The 17,212-nt window shown below is 44.1% G+C and overlaps 1 protein-coding gene across 5 annotated transcripts in view; it reads right to left on the bottom strand.

The window, feature by feature from the left end:
* Positions 1–17,212, bottom strand: part of SFMBT2 (Scm like with four mbt domains 2) — a 222,993-nt gene that overhangs the window by 173,787 nt on the left and 31,994 nt on the right. For 4 of the 5 annotated variants that reach the window (XM_059912123.1, XM_059912115.1, XM_059912132.1 and 1 more), the window contains exons 3-4: positions 13,608–13,702; positions 10,416–10,656 (exon numbers count right to left, since the gene is read on the bottom strand). In XM_059912123.1, the coding sequence (XP_059768106.1) occupies positions 10,416–10,656; positions 13,608–13,702 (336 nt within the window). The remainder of the gene's footprint in view (positions 1–10,415; positions 10,657–13,607; positions 13,703–17,212) is intronic. The other variant, XM_059912134.1, reaches the window with a different exon arrangement.

Below are 17,212 nucleotides of genomic sequence, written 5' to 3'. Positions count from 1 at the left end.
AACTTGGCTTGGCCATCGTGCCCAGATATTTAGTCAAATACCATGCTGGATAGTTCCTTGAGGGTGTTTTGGGATGAGATTTACATTTAAATAAGTGGACTTTGTATCAAGCAGATTGCTCTCCCTGATTGGGTGGGCCTCACCCAATCAGTTGAAGAACTGAATAGAACAAATGGTTGGCCTCCACAGAGAAAGAGGGAATTCTCCAGCAGACGGCCTCGGACTTCATCTGCAACAGCAGCTCTTCCTGGTTCTCCAGCAGACGACCACCGGACTGAAGCAGCAACTCTTCCCTGGGTCTCCAGCCTGCTGGCCTCCCCCATCAGACTGTGGACTTGCCAAACCTCCACAACTCTCTGCACCAATTTATCAAAATAAATCTGTCTATATATATGCACCTCCTATTGGTTCTGATTCTCTGGAGAACCCTGATCAATACAACACCAAACTCTACTCTGAATCCCACTGCCCAAGCCCCCAAGACTTTGCATATTAGTTGTATTCACCAAGCTTTAACAAGATTCTAGGCTCAGGAGACAACCTATGCAAAAATCAGTCATTCCTTTAGAGCTGGAGTCAAACAAGGCAGACTCTCCCAGGGACCTGCCAAACAGAAGGACGCAAACTGGAAGCATGATCCTGGAATGGAGGCATGACCGTGGAAGGGGGGCATGGACCTGGAATGGGACACAGCCCTGGAAGGTGAGCATGACCTGGGAACGTGGAATCAAGATGGGAGACTTAGTAAGAAGCAGTGAGGGGTGAAGAGACTTGTTCAGGAACACAAAGCAAGAAGAGAAGTGGAAGCTCACCTGTCCAACAGGCTAGAGGGAGCTAGAGGCATGATGGAGAGCAGACAGATGGCACTGAGGGCTCCTAGACAGAGGGCACTGAGGGCTCCTGGACAGCCAGCACTGAGGGCTCCTGGACAGACGGCATTGAGGACTTCTGGACAGTTGGCACTGAGGGCTCCTGGACAGACGGCATTGAGGGCTTCTGGACAGTCGGCACTGAGGGCTGCTGGACGGCCCGCACTGAGGACTCCTGGCTCAGGGCACGAGAACAGGGAGGTCCACAAGTCAGGGTCGGAGCTGGGAAGAGCAGCGGTCCCAGAGGACCCCCTGTGCCCAGGGGACGAGTCTGTTTGAAGGCGACTGAAAACTTCTCTTGCAGCCTCTACATTAGGGTCACTGGGGTGTTAAAGGGTCTGCCCAGAGCAGAAACAGGGGCCGGATGCAAGCTGAGCCCCCCTACAAGGGGCCATCAGGACCGAACCCAGTTGGGAGCAGCCCGGGGCCAGGATCCCTACACAGGCGGTGGGGGACCAAGGCCGAGAGTGGACAGATGGGCCTGGGGCTCTGACAGCGAAGGAGATGAAGGATTAACCATGAGGAAACGAGTCAGACAACAGGGAAGGAGACCCGCAAAACTAACTCACCCTCACTTCCACACAGAATTAAACACCGGCTTGATTTAAAGTACATAGCTGCTGGGTTAGGAAGCAAAAGAAAATAAATGCATTTATGACTAACACCAAAAAGGAAAATCTTATAGTCCTTCTTTGTGCTTACAGTTTTCCTGTAAGCAGAAAAACCCAAATAGCATCTGATACAATTTACATATCTTTACATAATCTCACGATTACCATTTGGCAAGGAAGCTCCAGACCGAATCTCCTCCATTTATTTGCCTACAAAATGACAAAAATGTCCAAAATAACAGTCTGGACAAGGAGGTTTTTACCCTCCTCTTAAAAATCACAAGAAGCCAATTCCACAATTTTTCTTAATAATATGTGTCCAAAATCTCAAGTCTGAACAGTCAAGTCTTATTGACACAACTTTATCAATCAACAAGTACTCACCAACCCTTGCTATTTTCAAAGCATTGATTTCAGAATTGGGGAGGAAAAAAATCGCTCTGGACTTAAAATCTACTCCAAGATGCCATCCTGGAGACAAATTATTTACACACCCCAAGCAACATTTTTTTCAGATATAAAGTAAGAATCGTACCAGTCCGTTTACAGTGTTGTTCTTAGGAGAGGGTTAAACTGAGTTGCTTGGTACATAGTAGGCACACAATAAAATACTTTGTGGGTGAGAGAAACTGTTTTAAATTAGAGAGCCATGACTCAAACACTAAAATTCGTGATTCAGCTATTCACTAGGCAAGAAAATGATAAAGGCGGCATGTGGAGTATAGTGAGTTTCAAGAGATAAATACAAACACCAAACAGAAATTTATAGAAGAAAAGACTAATTTTTTACTCATAAACAAAGAGTTCACCACTACCTATATATACAAAGGTTTTTGATTTAGATGAAGACCATTTATAGTCTGCCTTTGTGTTTTTCATCTTTGTTTTTCCTTCCATAGGTTAAAAAAAAAAAAACCCCAGTTTCTTAGGCTTCTATTCATAAAGCCGATTTATTTCAGAGCCCTTTCATAAATTCTCATCCATTGCTCTTTGAGTTCTTAGATTCAGAACATTCTCGAGCTGAAGGGAACCTTAGTGACCATACGGGCCAATGTGGCATGTGGTCAGATGGCGCCTCGGAAACTTGAGGTCACAGGCTCAGAGGCTGACCCTCGAGGTGAGGACCCAGATGCCGACAGGGCCCGAGCAGATCAGAGGAACCAAGCAGGGGACAGAAGGTCTGGAAAGCAAAGGACCACGGGATGAGGCAGAGGCTGCAATGTGGGATGCAGGGACGGGTCTACATCTCCCAAGTTCTCAAGAGATGCCGATAAATCATCCGAATTGTTAAATGACGTAATCTGTACATGGTAGACACCAAAATTATTTCAAATGCTGTTCAGATCAAAACATACAAATGCACACACATGCTCATACATGCTTATAAACACAAATGCTTGCAAACACACTTACATGTTCACGCACACACATACGCTCATGCACCCATATAAACGCACACACACGCTCCTTCACACATATAAACGCACACACACGCTCATGCACACATTTGCAAGCCAGGTCCACTCTGGGCCACGCCACAGTGAATCTATACACAGGGTCTCCACGTGATCAGATAGGACTCAAAACCACGTGTGTCATTTTAAAGGACCATTAAGTGCCTACAGGGAAAGGATTACTTTATTTCCTACCTGAATATTCCTTCTTTCACATACCATTATCAAAAATGGCTTTTTTGACAAGAAGATACTAACTCACTTTTTTCAACATATTAACTATGCCTTTTAGTTTATTTACTCTCATATTTATCAAACACATCCTACCCTTCCTTGTAACATGGGCTTTTTTCTCTTTACATTAAACTATCTAATATTTAGTGAGAGTATGTGCTTCCCTCAACTCCAAGAGGCCACTCAGGTTTACCTTTTCTCTTTGAGTTTTTAGCAAATACATTTAATTTTCTTATTAGTGTACAAATGGGATTCCAGTTACAGTATTAGGTGGCCAATGAAAACAATGTGATTGTCTAGGTTTCATTAGTATTACTAAAATATCATTTAAATTTTTAAAAAGATAGGAATTTTAAATGCTGATCGTCTCATGTAACACAATCAAATTCTAGTTCTGAGTCCACAGTTAAACAATGGTTACAGACTGATAAGTCCTGTCACCCGCTCACTTTATGGTCCTGTGAACGAACTGCCACATCTCTCATTTCACAGTCAACTATACTGAAAACAACAATTCCCCAGAACAGTCTAGGACCAAGTTTCAGAACTGGGCGGTATCCACCTCCACGACCTAACAGAAGGCCATATTCACACTTTTCTCCTAACGCTTCATGAATAAACATCCCTTATTCAAATAAGTTACCTATTAACTAACTCCAGTAATTTTGATTCAACTTTGAATGGCAAATAGAGTCATTCTGGCAAGACTGCAGAGTTTGCAATTCAAATTACAGAAATTTTAATAATGGGGGAGAATAAAAATTAGTGGAATGATTCCTAAGGCACCGGAATTCCAATACTTTTATTGCACCAGTAGGAAGCTCACATAAATACTTCTCAATGTAAAAGCCGGGGGGAGGTATCTGGATGGGTATCCTCACACATAATTCACCTGCTATCTTATCGGAGCATTCTTTCCTGGGACTCCATAGGAACCTTCCAGACGCCAGAGTTCCCCAACCCCAGACATTAAGAGGCAATGTTGCTACTTCTCAATAAATAACAGTGAAACAGTCACTGGATTAAATGATTTCCTTACATTATCACCATAAACAATAATTATTTGGCTGCTGCCCTTTGCGAGCTTGCACGTGCTTATGAATAAATCAAGCCTCACTGATTTACCAAGCCAAAACGTTTTACGTTTTGCTCCCCTAATGAGAGCTATCACCCTCCACTGCACTTCATGAGGCTTTAATGTACTATGTTTCCTAATACTTTTAATATGAAAGATTAGTACCGATTAGCTCTGGAGCAGGGACACTGCTCGTGGAATGGTCAATTGGTCACTAAACCCAGGTCTCCCTGAACGTGTCTTTATTAAGGGAATTCTCTTAACAAAGTACAATAGAGCTGCTGCCATGCTGTTTCCTTCCCCCTAACTTTAACGGAGTAATGACGGCCAGCACTGATTCAAAGATCAATTTCACTTAAAAGAGCAAGGCAGGAAAATACAGGAGTGCAAAGGATGCTACGTGCTTGGTAAAATATCATCTAAAATTTTTTAAAATGACTCTCAGGGCAGTGACTTCAGAAGACATAAGATTACTTGGAGAATCCAAAAATGACCAGAAAGATCTAAGTGTGACCGGAAAAGGCAGTCCTCTCCCTTCTCCCATTAATGAACAAAATCACCCAAAACTCCCATCCCCTTGCTTGGCCCAACGATATTTTGAAACTGACATCCACATACTGATCCATCTCTCAGGGACTGAGTACTCCCAGGTCTCTGGCTTCCATCGAGGAACCAGAGTCTACAATTCTGTATTGGGTGAAATTCTATCCATGGCAGGTGACAAAGGACCCAAATGCTCATCATAATTTCCCAACCTAGTTTGCCTCCCAATCCACTGAAACTTCACCATCCCAGAAAGTCACACAGAAACTTGACTTCGGTGCTTTGCACAGACTCCTGGGCTAGATTTCCATCAATCCTAATCCCAAAACAAACTCCATTCCTCATGCACACAATAGGAAAACTAGCACCCTCCTCCTTCCTTCTTTCCTTTCCAAAGATCACAAACCAAAGCAGGTGAGACTGGAAAGCTCTTTAGAGATTATACACTATCACCTCCTCATTTCAAAGATGAGGAAATGGAGAGCGAGAGGTACCTACATTAATGGCAGAGGCAAGGAAAGAAACCTGACCTTCTGGCTCCAAACACCATGTTCCTGCTTCATACTACCCCGATTCCTGGGATCAGTAAGAAAATCTATCACCACGGAGCCTCCCAAACAAATACATGAGGTGTCATGGACCGCTTTCACCCGTGTTAATATTCTGGGACACCTTTCAAGTTTAACCACGACGAAGATCGACCAGGTACAGCTGCGGGATTTACAGTGTAATGAGCTCTGTAAGACAGAAAACCACACCAACAAGAATCCTTGTGCAAGAACAGATTCTACGATTGCCTCTGGAACAAGCTGCCACCTCTGGCTACAAAGCAATAATTATCCTGCACTACAGCAATCAATAAAACCTCTTGCCCCATGAACCTGCTACTTCCTGACTTTGTTCTCTGTACTCGAGATTTCCAAGCTGTATCGATCACCTACTAAATTTTTTTAAAGTTCTTTAAAAGGAGCAATAAAGAAATTCTCCAATTAGCATCACTTGGGATGGTCTGAACAGACTTCAAATCTTTCATTCACATTAATGGTTTCTCTTTTCATGGGATTTCCCCATTTTTCATTTTCAATTTGTCATTTTAAGTGTGTCTGTGTCTTGCCTAAGAGCACAGAGTCAGGAGGATACAAATTTGATAGTGTTTCTGAAACTGTGGCAGCTGCCACATTTTTCACCCAGGCAAGGAAGAAGAATTGATTCATCAACTCTGCCCTCTTTTCTCAAGCAACAGCATGGATTTTTTTTTTACCAAATGAACCCATTAGCTCTTAGAGTGTTAAAATTCTGTACCCTGGAACTTCTCACTAAAATGATCCACTAGAGGCTCTATTATTAAGTAAAACCCTCTTACATCTTCTGCACGGGTGTTTTAAGAAGTGTCAAAATTTAAGAGTAAGTCATGAGATAAGCAAGGACAGCAAAAAGGCAAGATTTCACACAGGAGAAGGGCCTGCCTCTCGGTCCCCCTCTATGCCCCCCACTCTAGGTGTCCCCAGGTATGTATCTGCCCCTGGGATCAACTCATGCCTGGACCCTCCTGGGAGTGTGTGGGCATATCTACATGGCTTTAAATGACGTGGGAAAGTGTGTAGTTCTCTAAAACTGATATTTTCCCAATATTCCATCAGTACAATTCATCCATCAAGACTGACTTATTTTGAGATACAAACTACTGTGTACAAAATAGGCAAGCAGAGAGGATATACTGTACAACACAGGGAAACAGAGCCATTGTTTTGAAATAACTTTAAATGGAGTATACTCTATAAAAATACTGAATCATTATGCTGTACACCTGAAACTAATATAATATTGTAAACCAACTATACTTCAATTTTTAAAAAATTTTAAAGGAATCATAATAACTATATAGTTCACAAGAAGCTGGAAAATGAAAAAAAGACTGATTTTTTTTCATGACAGATCGGAAATCACAGGGATATTAAATAATCTTATGGTCTCACCTCAGTGGCTGTTTTAATTCAAAGCCAGATGGAATATTATTCAGCAGTTAAAAAGAAGGAAATCGTGTCATAGGCTACCACATGGATGAACCTAGAAGACATTATGCTAAGTGAAATAAGCCAGTCACAGAAGGACAAACATTGCCCGATTCCACTTTTCTGAGACATCGAAAGCAATCAAGCTCCCATAAGCAGAGAGGAGAACGGTGGTTGCCAGGGGCTGGGGTCAGGGTGGGAAATAGGTGTTGCTGTTCTGCGTGTATAAAGTTTCATGCAAGATGAAAAGGTTTCTAGAGATCTGACCACAATCAGAGTTAACAATAATGTACTGGACACTTCAAATGTGTAAAGAGGATAAAAAATAAATAAATACAAAGTAGACATGGAAGCACCCTAAGTGTCCGTCGACAGAGGAATGGATAAAGAAGATGTGGTACATATATACAATGGAATATTACTCAGCCATAAAAAAGAATGAAATAATGCCCTTTGCAGCAACATAGATGGACCTAGAGATGATCATACCAAGTGAAGTAAGTCAGACAGAGAAAGACAAATATCATATGATATCACTTATATGTGGAATCTTAAAAAAATGATACAAATGAACTTATTTACAAAACAGGACTCGCAGACATAGGAAATACACTTATGGTTACCAAAGGGGAAGGTGAGGGAGGGATAAATTAGTTTGGGATTAATATACACACTATTATATATAAAATAAACAACAAGGACCTACTGTATAGCACAGGGAACTACACTCAATATTCTATAATAACCTATAAGGAAAAATAATCTGAAAACGAATATATATATACATATATATATATATACACACACATACACATACACACACACACACACACACACACATATATGTATAACTGAATCACTGTGCCGTATCACCTGAAACTAACACAATATTGCAAATCAACTATAGTTCAATAAAATTAAAAGAATACAAATAAAGAAATTTTTAAAAATTGAAGTGCCAGGACACAATGCCAGCTGGGCCTAGAGTGAAGGGAAACAGGCAGTACCAGAAGCAGGACAGTGCACAACCTCACCCACCACTCAAACCAGGTCGGAAGTAACAAACAAAGCCTGATATTAACACCCATTCTCCCGTGCTCACCTGAAAAGTCCTCCATGAGGGAGGGAAGACGTAAGGATGCAACTAATCTGGACCCAAATGCTAGGAGAAAGGGACAGGTGCTGCTTGCCAGGTGCCGGCACTGATTCCTTTCCTGAAGGCACCCCAGACCCCTGGGCCAGCAACATTTTAATGTCTCCACTAGATCACAGCATCGGTCAATGACTGTGTACTGAGATCACACCTGGCACAGGTAATGTGAGCTATGGCTGGGCTCGCACAGGGGTGAACTCTCAGCGCTGATCTTCCTGTTCGGGGGGGCAAAAGTTCTCTATTCGAAGAACCACACAACTGAAAGGACAGGTACACCCAGACGCCCATTAGTTGACAAATGGATAAACAAAACGTGGTCTCCCTGCAATGGAATATTATTCAGCCATGAAAAGGAATGAAGCCTTGATACTTGCTACAACATGGTTGAGCTAAGGAAAAGCAGTCATTTCCTAACAGCTACATATTATACAATTCCACATATGTGAAATGTCCAGAATAAGCAGGTTTACAGAAACAGAAAGTGTGGATCTGTGACTGCCCGGGCCGGGGTGGGGGGAATGGAGAGTGACTGGTAAAGGGTACAGGGTTTCTTTATGGGGGGATGAACACACTCTGGAATCAGACATCGATAATGGTTGCACAACTTTGTGACTACAAAAATCACTGAACTGTATACACTTTAAAGGGATGAACTTTATAGTATGTGAATTATATCTCATTAAAAAAAAAAAAGCTTTGTGGGGGGAGACACAGGTGCAAACGTCATCAGCGTTAAAGGCTCACGAGGCCTTGGGAGCAAAGACAGGGTCTGACCTCGGTTCCCTGAGGAAGGGTTAGATCAGCTGACGGGCAGAGGAGGAAAGGAGAGGGAGAGGTTCCAGGCAAAGGGGAGGGCAGGTGAAAAGACCTAGTGCAAGAAGGAAAGAAAGGGGACTTCCCTGGTGGCACAGTGGTTAAGAATCCGCCTGCCAATGCAGGGGACACATGTTCGAGCCCTCGTCTGGAAAGATCTCACATGCCACGGAGCAACTAAGCCCGTGCGCCACAACTACTGAGCCTGCGCTCTACAGCCCGCGAGCCACAACTACTGAGCCCCGTGCCACAACTACTGAGCCCCCGTGCCACAACTACGGAAGCCTGTGCGCCTAGAGCCCGTGCTCCGCAACAAGAGAAGCCACTGCAATGAGAAGCCCGCGCACCACAACGAAGAGTAGCTCCTGCTCCCCGCAACTAGAGAAAGCCTGCGCTCAGCAACAAAGACCCAACGCAGCCAAAAATAAATAAAATAAAATAAATAAATTTTTAAAAATAATAAGTAAAGAAAGAAGGGCCTTCTCTCTTCTTTCTGAGACAATAAAGGGCCAACACATTCGCTAAGACCAAGGCAACGGATTCACTCCTTACACACGTCACGTAAATGCAACTCAAACTCCGTGCATTTGTTATGACCCTTCTCTACGTAACTTTACAAATGCTCCAGAAGGGAAAAGCAATTGTGAATAGGATGGACGCAAGGAACCTCGGGGTCAGCTCTAATACTTTACGCGTTGCTTCGAAATAAAAATATCAAGTCAAAATTAAGATAGGCAGGCAGGTAGGTCCTAAGGAGACATTACACCTGCTTGAGAATTAGCATCAGGAGTTTTCAAGTGCAAAGAGGACAGGGTGTTGAGATTCAGCTTTTTGGTAAGGCAGTTTCTCTCACGTACAGGATCGGATGAGTTCCTGATCATCCTAAGAGGCAGCCCATTCTTTTACAGCAGGATTTCTCCAAGTCAGCACTACTGGCAGTTTGAGCCCAATCATGTCACCGTCTGGGGGGGTTGCTGTGCATTGTAGGACGTGTAGCAACATCCCTGGCCCCTCCCACCAGACGCCAGCAGCACCCCCCTCCTCCCCTCTCACAACTAAAAATGCTTGCAGACATCACTGGATGTCTCTGGGGGGTAAAATCGCCCCAGTAGAGAACCACCATTTTCCAGCAACTAAGTGGATCTAATCTAGACAAGCTTTGGCAATCTCTTTGAGAGTAATGTCATTTCTCCTCAGCTGTTTGGTTTTCTACATATTTCTCACCTTGACAGTCTCCCCACAACAAGACAGATTAAAACGTATTAGAGAAACCTGTTTCTGATGCACTATAGCACTATTCAAAACATCAAGTCTCTAAAGCAAAAGAAAAGCAAGATAATCCATCAGCAAAGGGAGAACAAGGCCTCCATCACGGGCATCCCTTCAGTCTTCCTTTCCTACCTCCAGAAACCCACCCGAGGATTAAGCTCAAAGGCATAAAGGCCATGGTGGGCTCAACCGTCGGGCTCAGCTCCAACATCTGAAAATGCACCCCGTCCCCCCCTCACTCCAGCACCCTCAGGCTAATGCAACTCAAGGAGAGACCCTGAAAGTGCTGGACCTTCCTAGGATATCAGTTATTGAATCTCTATAAGGTTTTCTCTACAAGCATTATAAGTGATGCCCAAGAGCTGGGCCAGCCCGTGCTCACCATCCGGGGGCATCAGGGTCTTATTGTTCTGCGTGCACCACCCTACGGGGTGCAGATCCGCGATCACCACGTCGCACCAGAAGTCGGCCCGGCGGTCCTCCCCGTAACCACAGTAGCGCAGAAGCAGCAGCTGCCCACAGGTGGTGATGACCGTGGCCACCCAGTACGTGTCCGGGTTCTTCTTGTTGGCTACCTCCAATTTCATCCCCGGCTGGAAGTTGCTCTGAATGCTGATCTCAACCTTAAGGAACACAGAAGATCCGTCATTACACTAGACACGTCCATCCAGAAGATTATGTGAATGACTGAAAACACAGCACTTAATCTTTCTGTTGCCTTAGATCAGCACCATCTAAGAGAAATGTAATGTAAGCCACTGGTGTGACGTTAAATTTTCTAGTGGCCACTTTAAAAAAAAAGAGATAAAACAGATGAAATTAATTTTAGTAATGTATTTTATTTAACCCAACAGATCCCAAACAGCACCATTTCAAAAGGGAACCAATATAAAAATACAGTAGTGAGAAATTTTACGTTCTTTTTTTTTTTTTTTAAAGATTTATTTTATTGATTGATTGATTGCTATGTTGGGTCTTCGTTTCTGTGCTAGGGCTTTCTCTAGTTACGGCAAGCGGGGGCCACTCTTCATCGCGGTGCGCAGGCCTCTCACTATCGCGGCCTCTCTTGTTGAGGAGCACAGGCTCCAGATGCGCAGGCTCAGTAGTCGTGGCTCACGGGTCTAGTTGCTCCGTGGCATGTGGGATCTTCCCAGACCAGGGCTCGAACCCGTGTCCCCTGCATTAGCAGGCAGATTCTCAACCACTGCGCCACCAGGGAAGCCCAAATTTTATGTTTTAATTTTCCAATGAAGCCTCTGAAATCTGGTGTGTATTCTACACTTACAGCACATCTTGTTACCAAACAGAACTTGGGTCCGCTAGTCAGAGGTGCAGCAAAGCCAGTCTACTGACCGGGCTGTGGTGAAGGAAAGTGCAGAGTTTACTGCAGGGCACCAAGCAAGAGAACGGACAGCTCATGTTCAAAAGACCCAAACTCCCCAATGGCTTTCAGGGAAGGGTTTCTAAAGGCAAGGTGAGGGGTGTGGGTCACAGGGTGTGTCACCAGCTCGCGAATAATTCTCTGGTTGGTGGTGAGGTAACAGGGCGATGTTTTGAGAATCTCAATCATCAACCTTCTGGTTCCAACCAGTCTGGGGTCTACCTGCTGGTGGTCAGCATGCAGTTAACTTCTTCTACCTGGTGGGGTTTCCGTATCTGCAAATCAACTCAAGGATACGGCTCAGGATATTATCTAAGCCCCTGAGGAGGAACTAAGGGCCCCTGAATTTGTGTTATGGCTAAACTATTATTATTTTGTCTTGCTTGACTGCTTTCCTTAGTTTCTGCATTTTCTTCTCTGATTAAATTTGCTCCTTGCAACTCAGAGAAAGCCTTAAGAGGCTAAAGTTTTGGAGGTGGGGACACAGCGGGGTCTGTTCTCAGGAAGGCCCTGCAGGGTCCTACTTGGTTTCAATCTCAATTTGGATGACACACTTTCCAAGTGCTGGATGGCTAGTGGCTACTGCGTGAACAGTGCAGCCTCAGAAAATGGATTTTCTTTTTTTTTTAATGAAGGGTTATCATCTATTAATATTCATCAGCCCTCCTTGCAAAAGAAAGCTTTCCATCCTGGTGAGTTATAATATTCTAAGGCCAGCACATCGGATGTCCCTGAGTAGCTGCTGCTTAAAAAATGATGGAATTATGAACTGTTCGCCCATGGGTCCTGGGCTATTCTTCCTTTAAGCCTGGCAGACAGGCCTGGGGACATTCTGCATGCACAGTACAGGGCACTATACTGTGCCTGAAAGTGGGGCAGGAGAATGGATTAGATGAAAGAGAACAGGACTGACTCCGTATGCAGAGATATTGAGGACTTCCGGTACAGAAAAGGAAGGAAAAAGCTGTTGATCTATATCTCATTCCTAAAGCGCCTGGAGAAATCTAACCAAGTCATCCTGGCATCGTAAAAGGCAGATGTTACAATGGCTTTTGCAAAACGGAATCCACACTGTATGCTGGGTGAGTTTTAGTTTTATTATGTTTTAATATTTCACTCTTGGTTTCACTAAATGGCCACAATCCCATTCATAATAAACCAGCAATTATCACAGTATAAGTGTCAGTATAAAAAGAGAATCGGAATACGATCCACCCTTAACGAGGTCATGCAAATTTAATAAGGTCTTAAATTCCCTTTCAAAGGAACACTTCACTTCCAAAAAGAATAAAATGTCGCCTTAAAATAAAGTGGCTTCTTAATTCAAGAAAAGAGCCAGAAGGAAGACCAGGTTGAGAAAGTCCCCCAATTTGCTTATGATACTGAAGCTAAATCTTTGCCTTGGAAAGGCCCAGTGGGGGGAAAAAAATGTTTCTCAGTATTAAATTTTCATTTCCAATAAAGCAATAGTAATACCTAAGAACTTAGGTCCTGGAAACTCAACCTTTTTCTCGCTAATGATATATTACCAAAATCTCATATCTAAGCAAACATCTGGTAAAAACTTAATTTTTTTACTTCCTGGGACTTGCCCTCTGCTTGGCATGCTATTTGCATTGTTCAAAAAACAGTATAGATGAGGGTGATTTTTTTTTGGTTAGATCCAAACATTTCCTGAATATTTATGGTCTTTCCTGTAATTTGACTCATCTGTCCACAAATGGCTCTAACGCTTTTAGGTGCCTTTTCAAAAGAAAAATATCAATTCAAACTTAAAATATACAGCCATTACATCTCCTAAGAAGACATTACTCATTGACACCTACTTGCCTAGTTTGCTGGCTTTTTATTTCTTCACATCAACCTTACCTGTCTTGGGCTGTGCGCCCCAGACAGCAGAGAACACATCATTCTAATCTGGCTTTTTGAGGCACAGAATGAGGTTAAGACCACACACCATTTCGCATGCTGAGCACCACCCCGGGGCCCAGCCCTGGATTAAAGCAACGCCCACCTTCCCTGCAGCCCTCTGTGAAAATCAAACTCACTTCCACATCTCCTTCGCATTTCTAAGAAATCTTGGCCAAATTTCTCTTTTCTTCTCATTCCCTTTCTTCCAATAAGTTTGGTATCTTCCTGAAGACCCCCTTCCCACCCCCGCAAACAGGTCAGAGGAGAAAGGAGGTCACCTACATGTTTGAACGATGTGTGAGGAGCCGCACTGGTCCCCGTCTCCTCCAAATACTCTCCCCAGTTAAAGCCGGTTTCCTCCAAGCTTGAGCCTTCTTCTGTCGAAAGACAAAAAAAAAAAAAAAAGAAGCAGCATATCAATACTAGTGTGAAGAATGGAAAGGCACTGGCCTTCCATGTAAACCAGAAAATCCTTCATGCAAGAGAGAAACAAATTCAATGTGTAGGAGAATACTGTTGAATTCTTTGCAAAGCTTCTGTTTGCTGATTTTAGAGACAGGTAACTCAAGAAAGACATGGAACCAACCTAAGTGTCTATCAACAGAGGAATGGATAAAGAAGATGTGGTCTATATACACAATGGCATATTACTCAGCCATAAAAAATAATTAAATCATGCCATTTGCAGCAACATGGATGGACCTAGAGATTATCATATTAAGTGAAGTAAGTCAGAAAAATACAAATATCATATGATATCATTTACATGTGGAATATAAAAAATAGTACAAACGAACTTGTTTACAAAACAGAAAGATTCACAGACATAGAAAATAAACTTATGGTTACCAAAGGTGGGGGGAATAAATTAGGAGTATGGGATTAACAGATACATACCACTGTACATAAAACAGATAAACAAGGATTTACTGTATAGCACAGGGAACTATATTCAATATCTTGTAAAAAACTATAATGGAAAAGAATCAAAAAAAAGAATATATATACATATATGTATAAAGAAATCACTTTGCTGTACACCTGAAACTAACACAATACTGTAAATCAACTATACTTCATGTAAAAGAAAGAAGGTAAGAAAAGAAAAGAAAGGGAAAAGGGAGGGAGGGAAGGGAACAAGGAAAGGAAAGAAAGGGAAAAGGAAGGAAGGGGAGGGGAGGGGAGGGGAGAGGAGAGGAGAGGAGAGGAGAGGAGAGGAGAGGAGAGGAGAGGAGAGGAGAGGAGAGGAGAGGAGAGGAGAGAGGAGAGGAAATCAAGGAAAACCCTGAAGAAATTCTGCTTGGACTACCATGACAGAATCAAGGGTAAGATTAAGGGCTCTTCAGTAAATGAAATGAGATTTGCTTCAAGGCGTAGTTGCTGCATGTTAGCCTGTTTGAGATTATCCACTGGAGACACTCCAGTGTTTGGGGAGGTTGGAGGACAAGGTGAAGGAAACCACTGGACACCAAGTAAGCACCCTGATGTATATAGAGTACAACAGCTGGAGATTATAAAGTAATATCATAGATCTTTGGGGCTCAGAAAGCATTGACTCCAAAGTCATTTCAAGGAAAAAAACTGAGACCCAGAAGGACTGCTCAGGTGTGTGAGGCGCCCGGCCAGTTAGCCACAGGAACTGAGCAGCTCTCAGACTGACCCCACGCCCACCCCCTCCAGGGACCCTCTCCTGCCTTCTCCTGAGACAGAGCTCTCAGGGCAAGGCACCCAGGTGGAAACCTACAGGACACGCATTTCTCCAAGGACAAGGAACAAGGAGAAATGCAATCAAATGTATGATGTGGCTCTTAAAACCATCACTGTTTTGGAGGAAATCAAGCAATTCCCAAAACATTTCAGACTGTACAGTAAGATACAATCGGTATAGTTGAAAAGCACCAAATAACTCACTTTAAAATATAGATAACATAAATGTGATGTCATAGTTTCCATTGGAAAAAACTGATGAGCCGTAAACATTATTTTAACCTATTTGCAAGGCTGTTATAAGGAAGGAACACTCAGTAGTAAGGGTTGTCCAAACATGCAGGCCATTTAGTGCTTCAAAAGTTAAGACTCTCCTTTCTTTCCATAACACTCAATGGATACTGACGTTCAACCTGTGTATCTTCTATTAGCAAAAGCCCATTTCACTGGCCCAGAAGAAATACTGCGATCAATCGTGTATTAATGCAGAAGTGGAATAACCCGGCAGGTGGGCCGGAGGAATTAGTGACTGGGGGTATAAGAAAGACTTCTTGGAGTCACTATCACTATTTTTTTTCTCCTCAAGATTATAAATTATAAGTGGGAAAAGTTATTTTCTTGTAATACTCTATCTAGTCTCAGGAATTGATAGAAGAGGATAATTTTTGTAACATCAGAAGATGCTAAGCCAAAAGGCAGTTACCTTAAACATCGTCTTCTAAAGCCAAGTTGCTAAGAACTTCCACCTCCAACTTTAATAAGGTGGTCTATGATTAAATGTCCGAGAACAGAAAAAGCCACCTGAAGAGAAAACCTTTCCCCTGGAGCTCTTGCAAGATGCAGAGTCACCCCGGGGTTTAGGCCCTCCCATCAGAATCGTGCTCCCTGGAAAGAGCCAGCAGGTCCTGCAGCTACCACTTACCAAGGGCTGTGAGGCGGGTTTCCAGCTGCTAAAGGCAGGGCGGCAAACCCAAAGGGAAAGCAGTCACGCTCTAGAAAATGCCTCAGGGGGTCACCCAACAGTTCTGCCCACAATTCTTTTCACCCCAGCTGCACTGGGCATCAATGATCAAGTCTGCTTCCTGACCCACTAGCCGGAGGCACGGACGCAGCACCGTCTCCTTGCCACGGTGGCCTGGGACGGAATCTCCGGGGTAGCTGACTTGTTGCAGTGGAAGTCTGTGCTTTCTTTACACCCTCCCGTCCAGCGTCCGCTCAAACCACGCCTCCTGCAGGCCCTGCAGCTCCAGCCCTGACAGGCACCTCCGTTTCCACCCAGAGACCACAGGCTGTCACAGCAGTGATGAGAACTGGGGGTGTCAGCCCTCCTCTAACTGCTTTACATGCAGCACCTTATTTAATCCTTGTTCCAAGAACCCTGACAGACGGGCACTCAAGGGACTTAACAGGTCGCACAACTGTCCAGCTACGAAGCAGGGGTCCAACGCAGGTGGTCTGGGGTGGAAGCTGGAACTTCTCCGAGGCACCTTCCCAGGTCAGGCAGCCCCGCTCCACCACCACCCCCTTCTCCACCTGGAGGATCCAAGGCGGACCCCGGGGCCAGCTTATCTGTCTCTGTGGTGGTGAGCGCTAATGTGTCCAGGGCCAAGTCAGGCAGCAAGAGGACCCAGGAGGTGGGGGGTGGGCGGGAGGCAGTTGCCACCCTCGGGGAGGAGGACAGAAGGGGCAGGGCTCCTGGGGCCTGTTTGCAAAGAAGGAGGAGAGAGCCGGCAGAGGATGTGGGTGTGACACTCGGCCCTGAGCCGACAGAGGCACTAGGTCCCGGAAGAGCAGTTTTTGGAGAATTCCGGCTGCTGAAAACGGATCGGGCTCCTCCAAATCAGAAACACTCGGGTGGAGACTGAGCCTTTAGGAGCTGCCCGCTGCACCCTGATGAACCTCAACAGGACCGCAAGAGACCTGATGATTCCACCACTTGGAGGCAGTGGTGAGGCGAAGACCAAGGCTTAAACCTCCCAATTGCAACTTTGAGACCCTTCATCAGAGCTCTTGATCCTTCCTACAACCCTCATCTAGGCTGTTAACAAAAATTTTGTTTCCACCCAATTTTAATTCATTACAAGCTACGTTTCCGTCTCTTCTCCCAATAAAAGACGCTGTAGCAGCTTTCCTGCTCGCTCCAGCATTCACTCCCGTCAATCAAGAAAGGAAAAGGTGGA

The sequence above is a fragment of the Balaenoptera ricei genome, chromosome 2, assembly GCF_028023285.1.
Source record: "Balaenoptera ricei isolate mBalRic1 chromosome 2, mBalRic1.hap2, whole genome shotgun sequence".
In the NCBI taxonomy this organism is placed as follows: Eukaryota; Metazoa; Chordata; class Mammalia; order Artiodactyla; family Balaenopteridae; genus Balaenoptera; species Balaenoptera ricei.
This window is presented reverse-complemented; position numbering and strand designations above follow the sequence as displayed.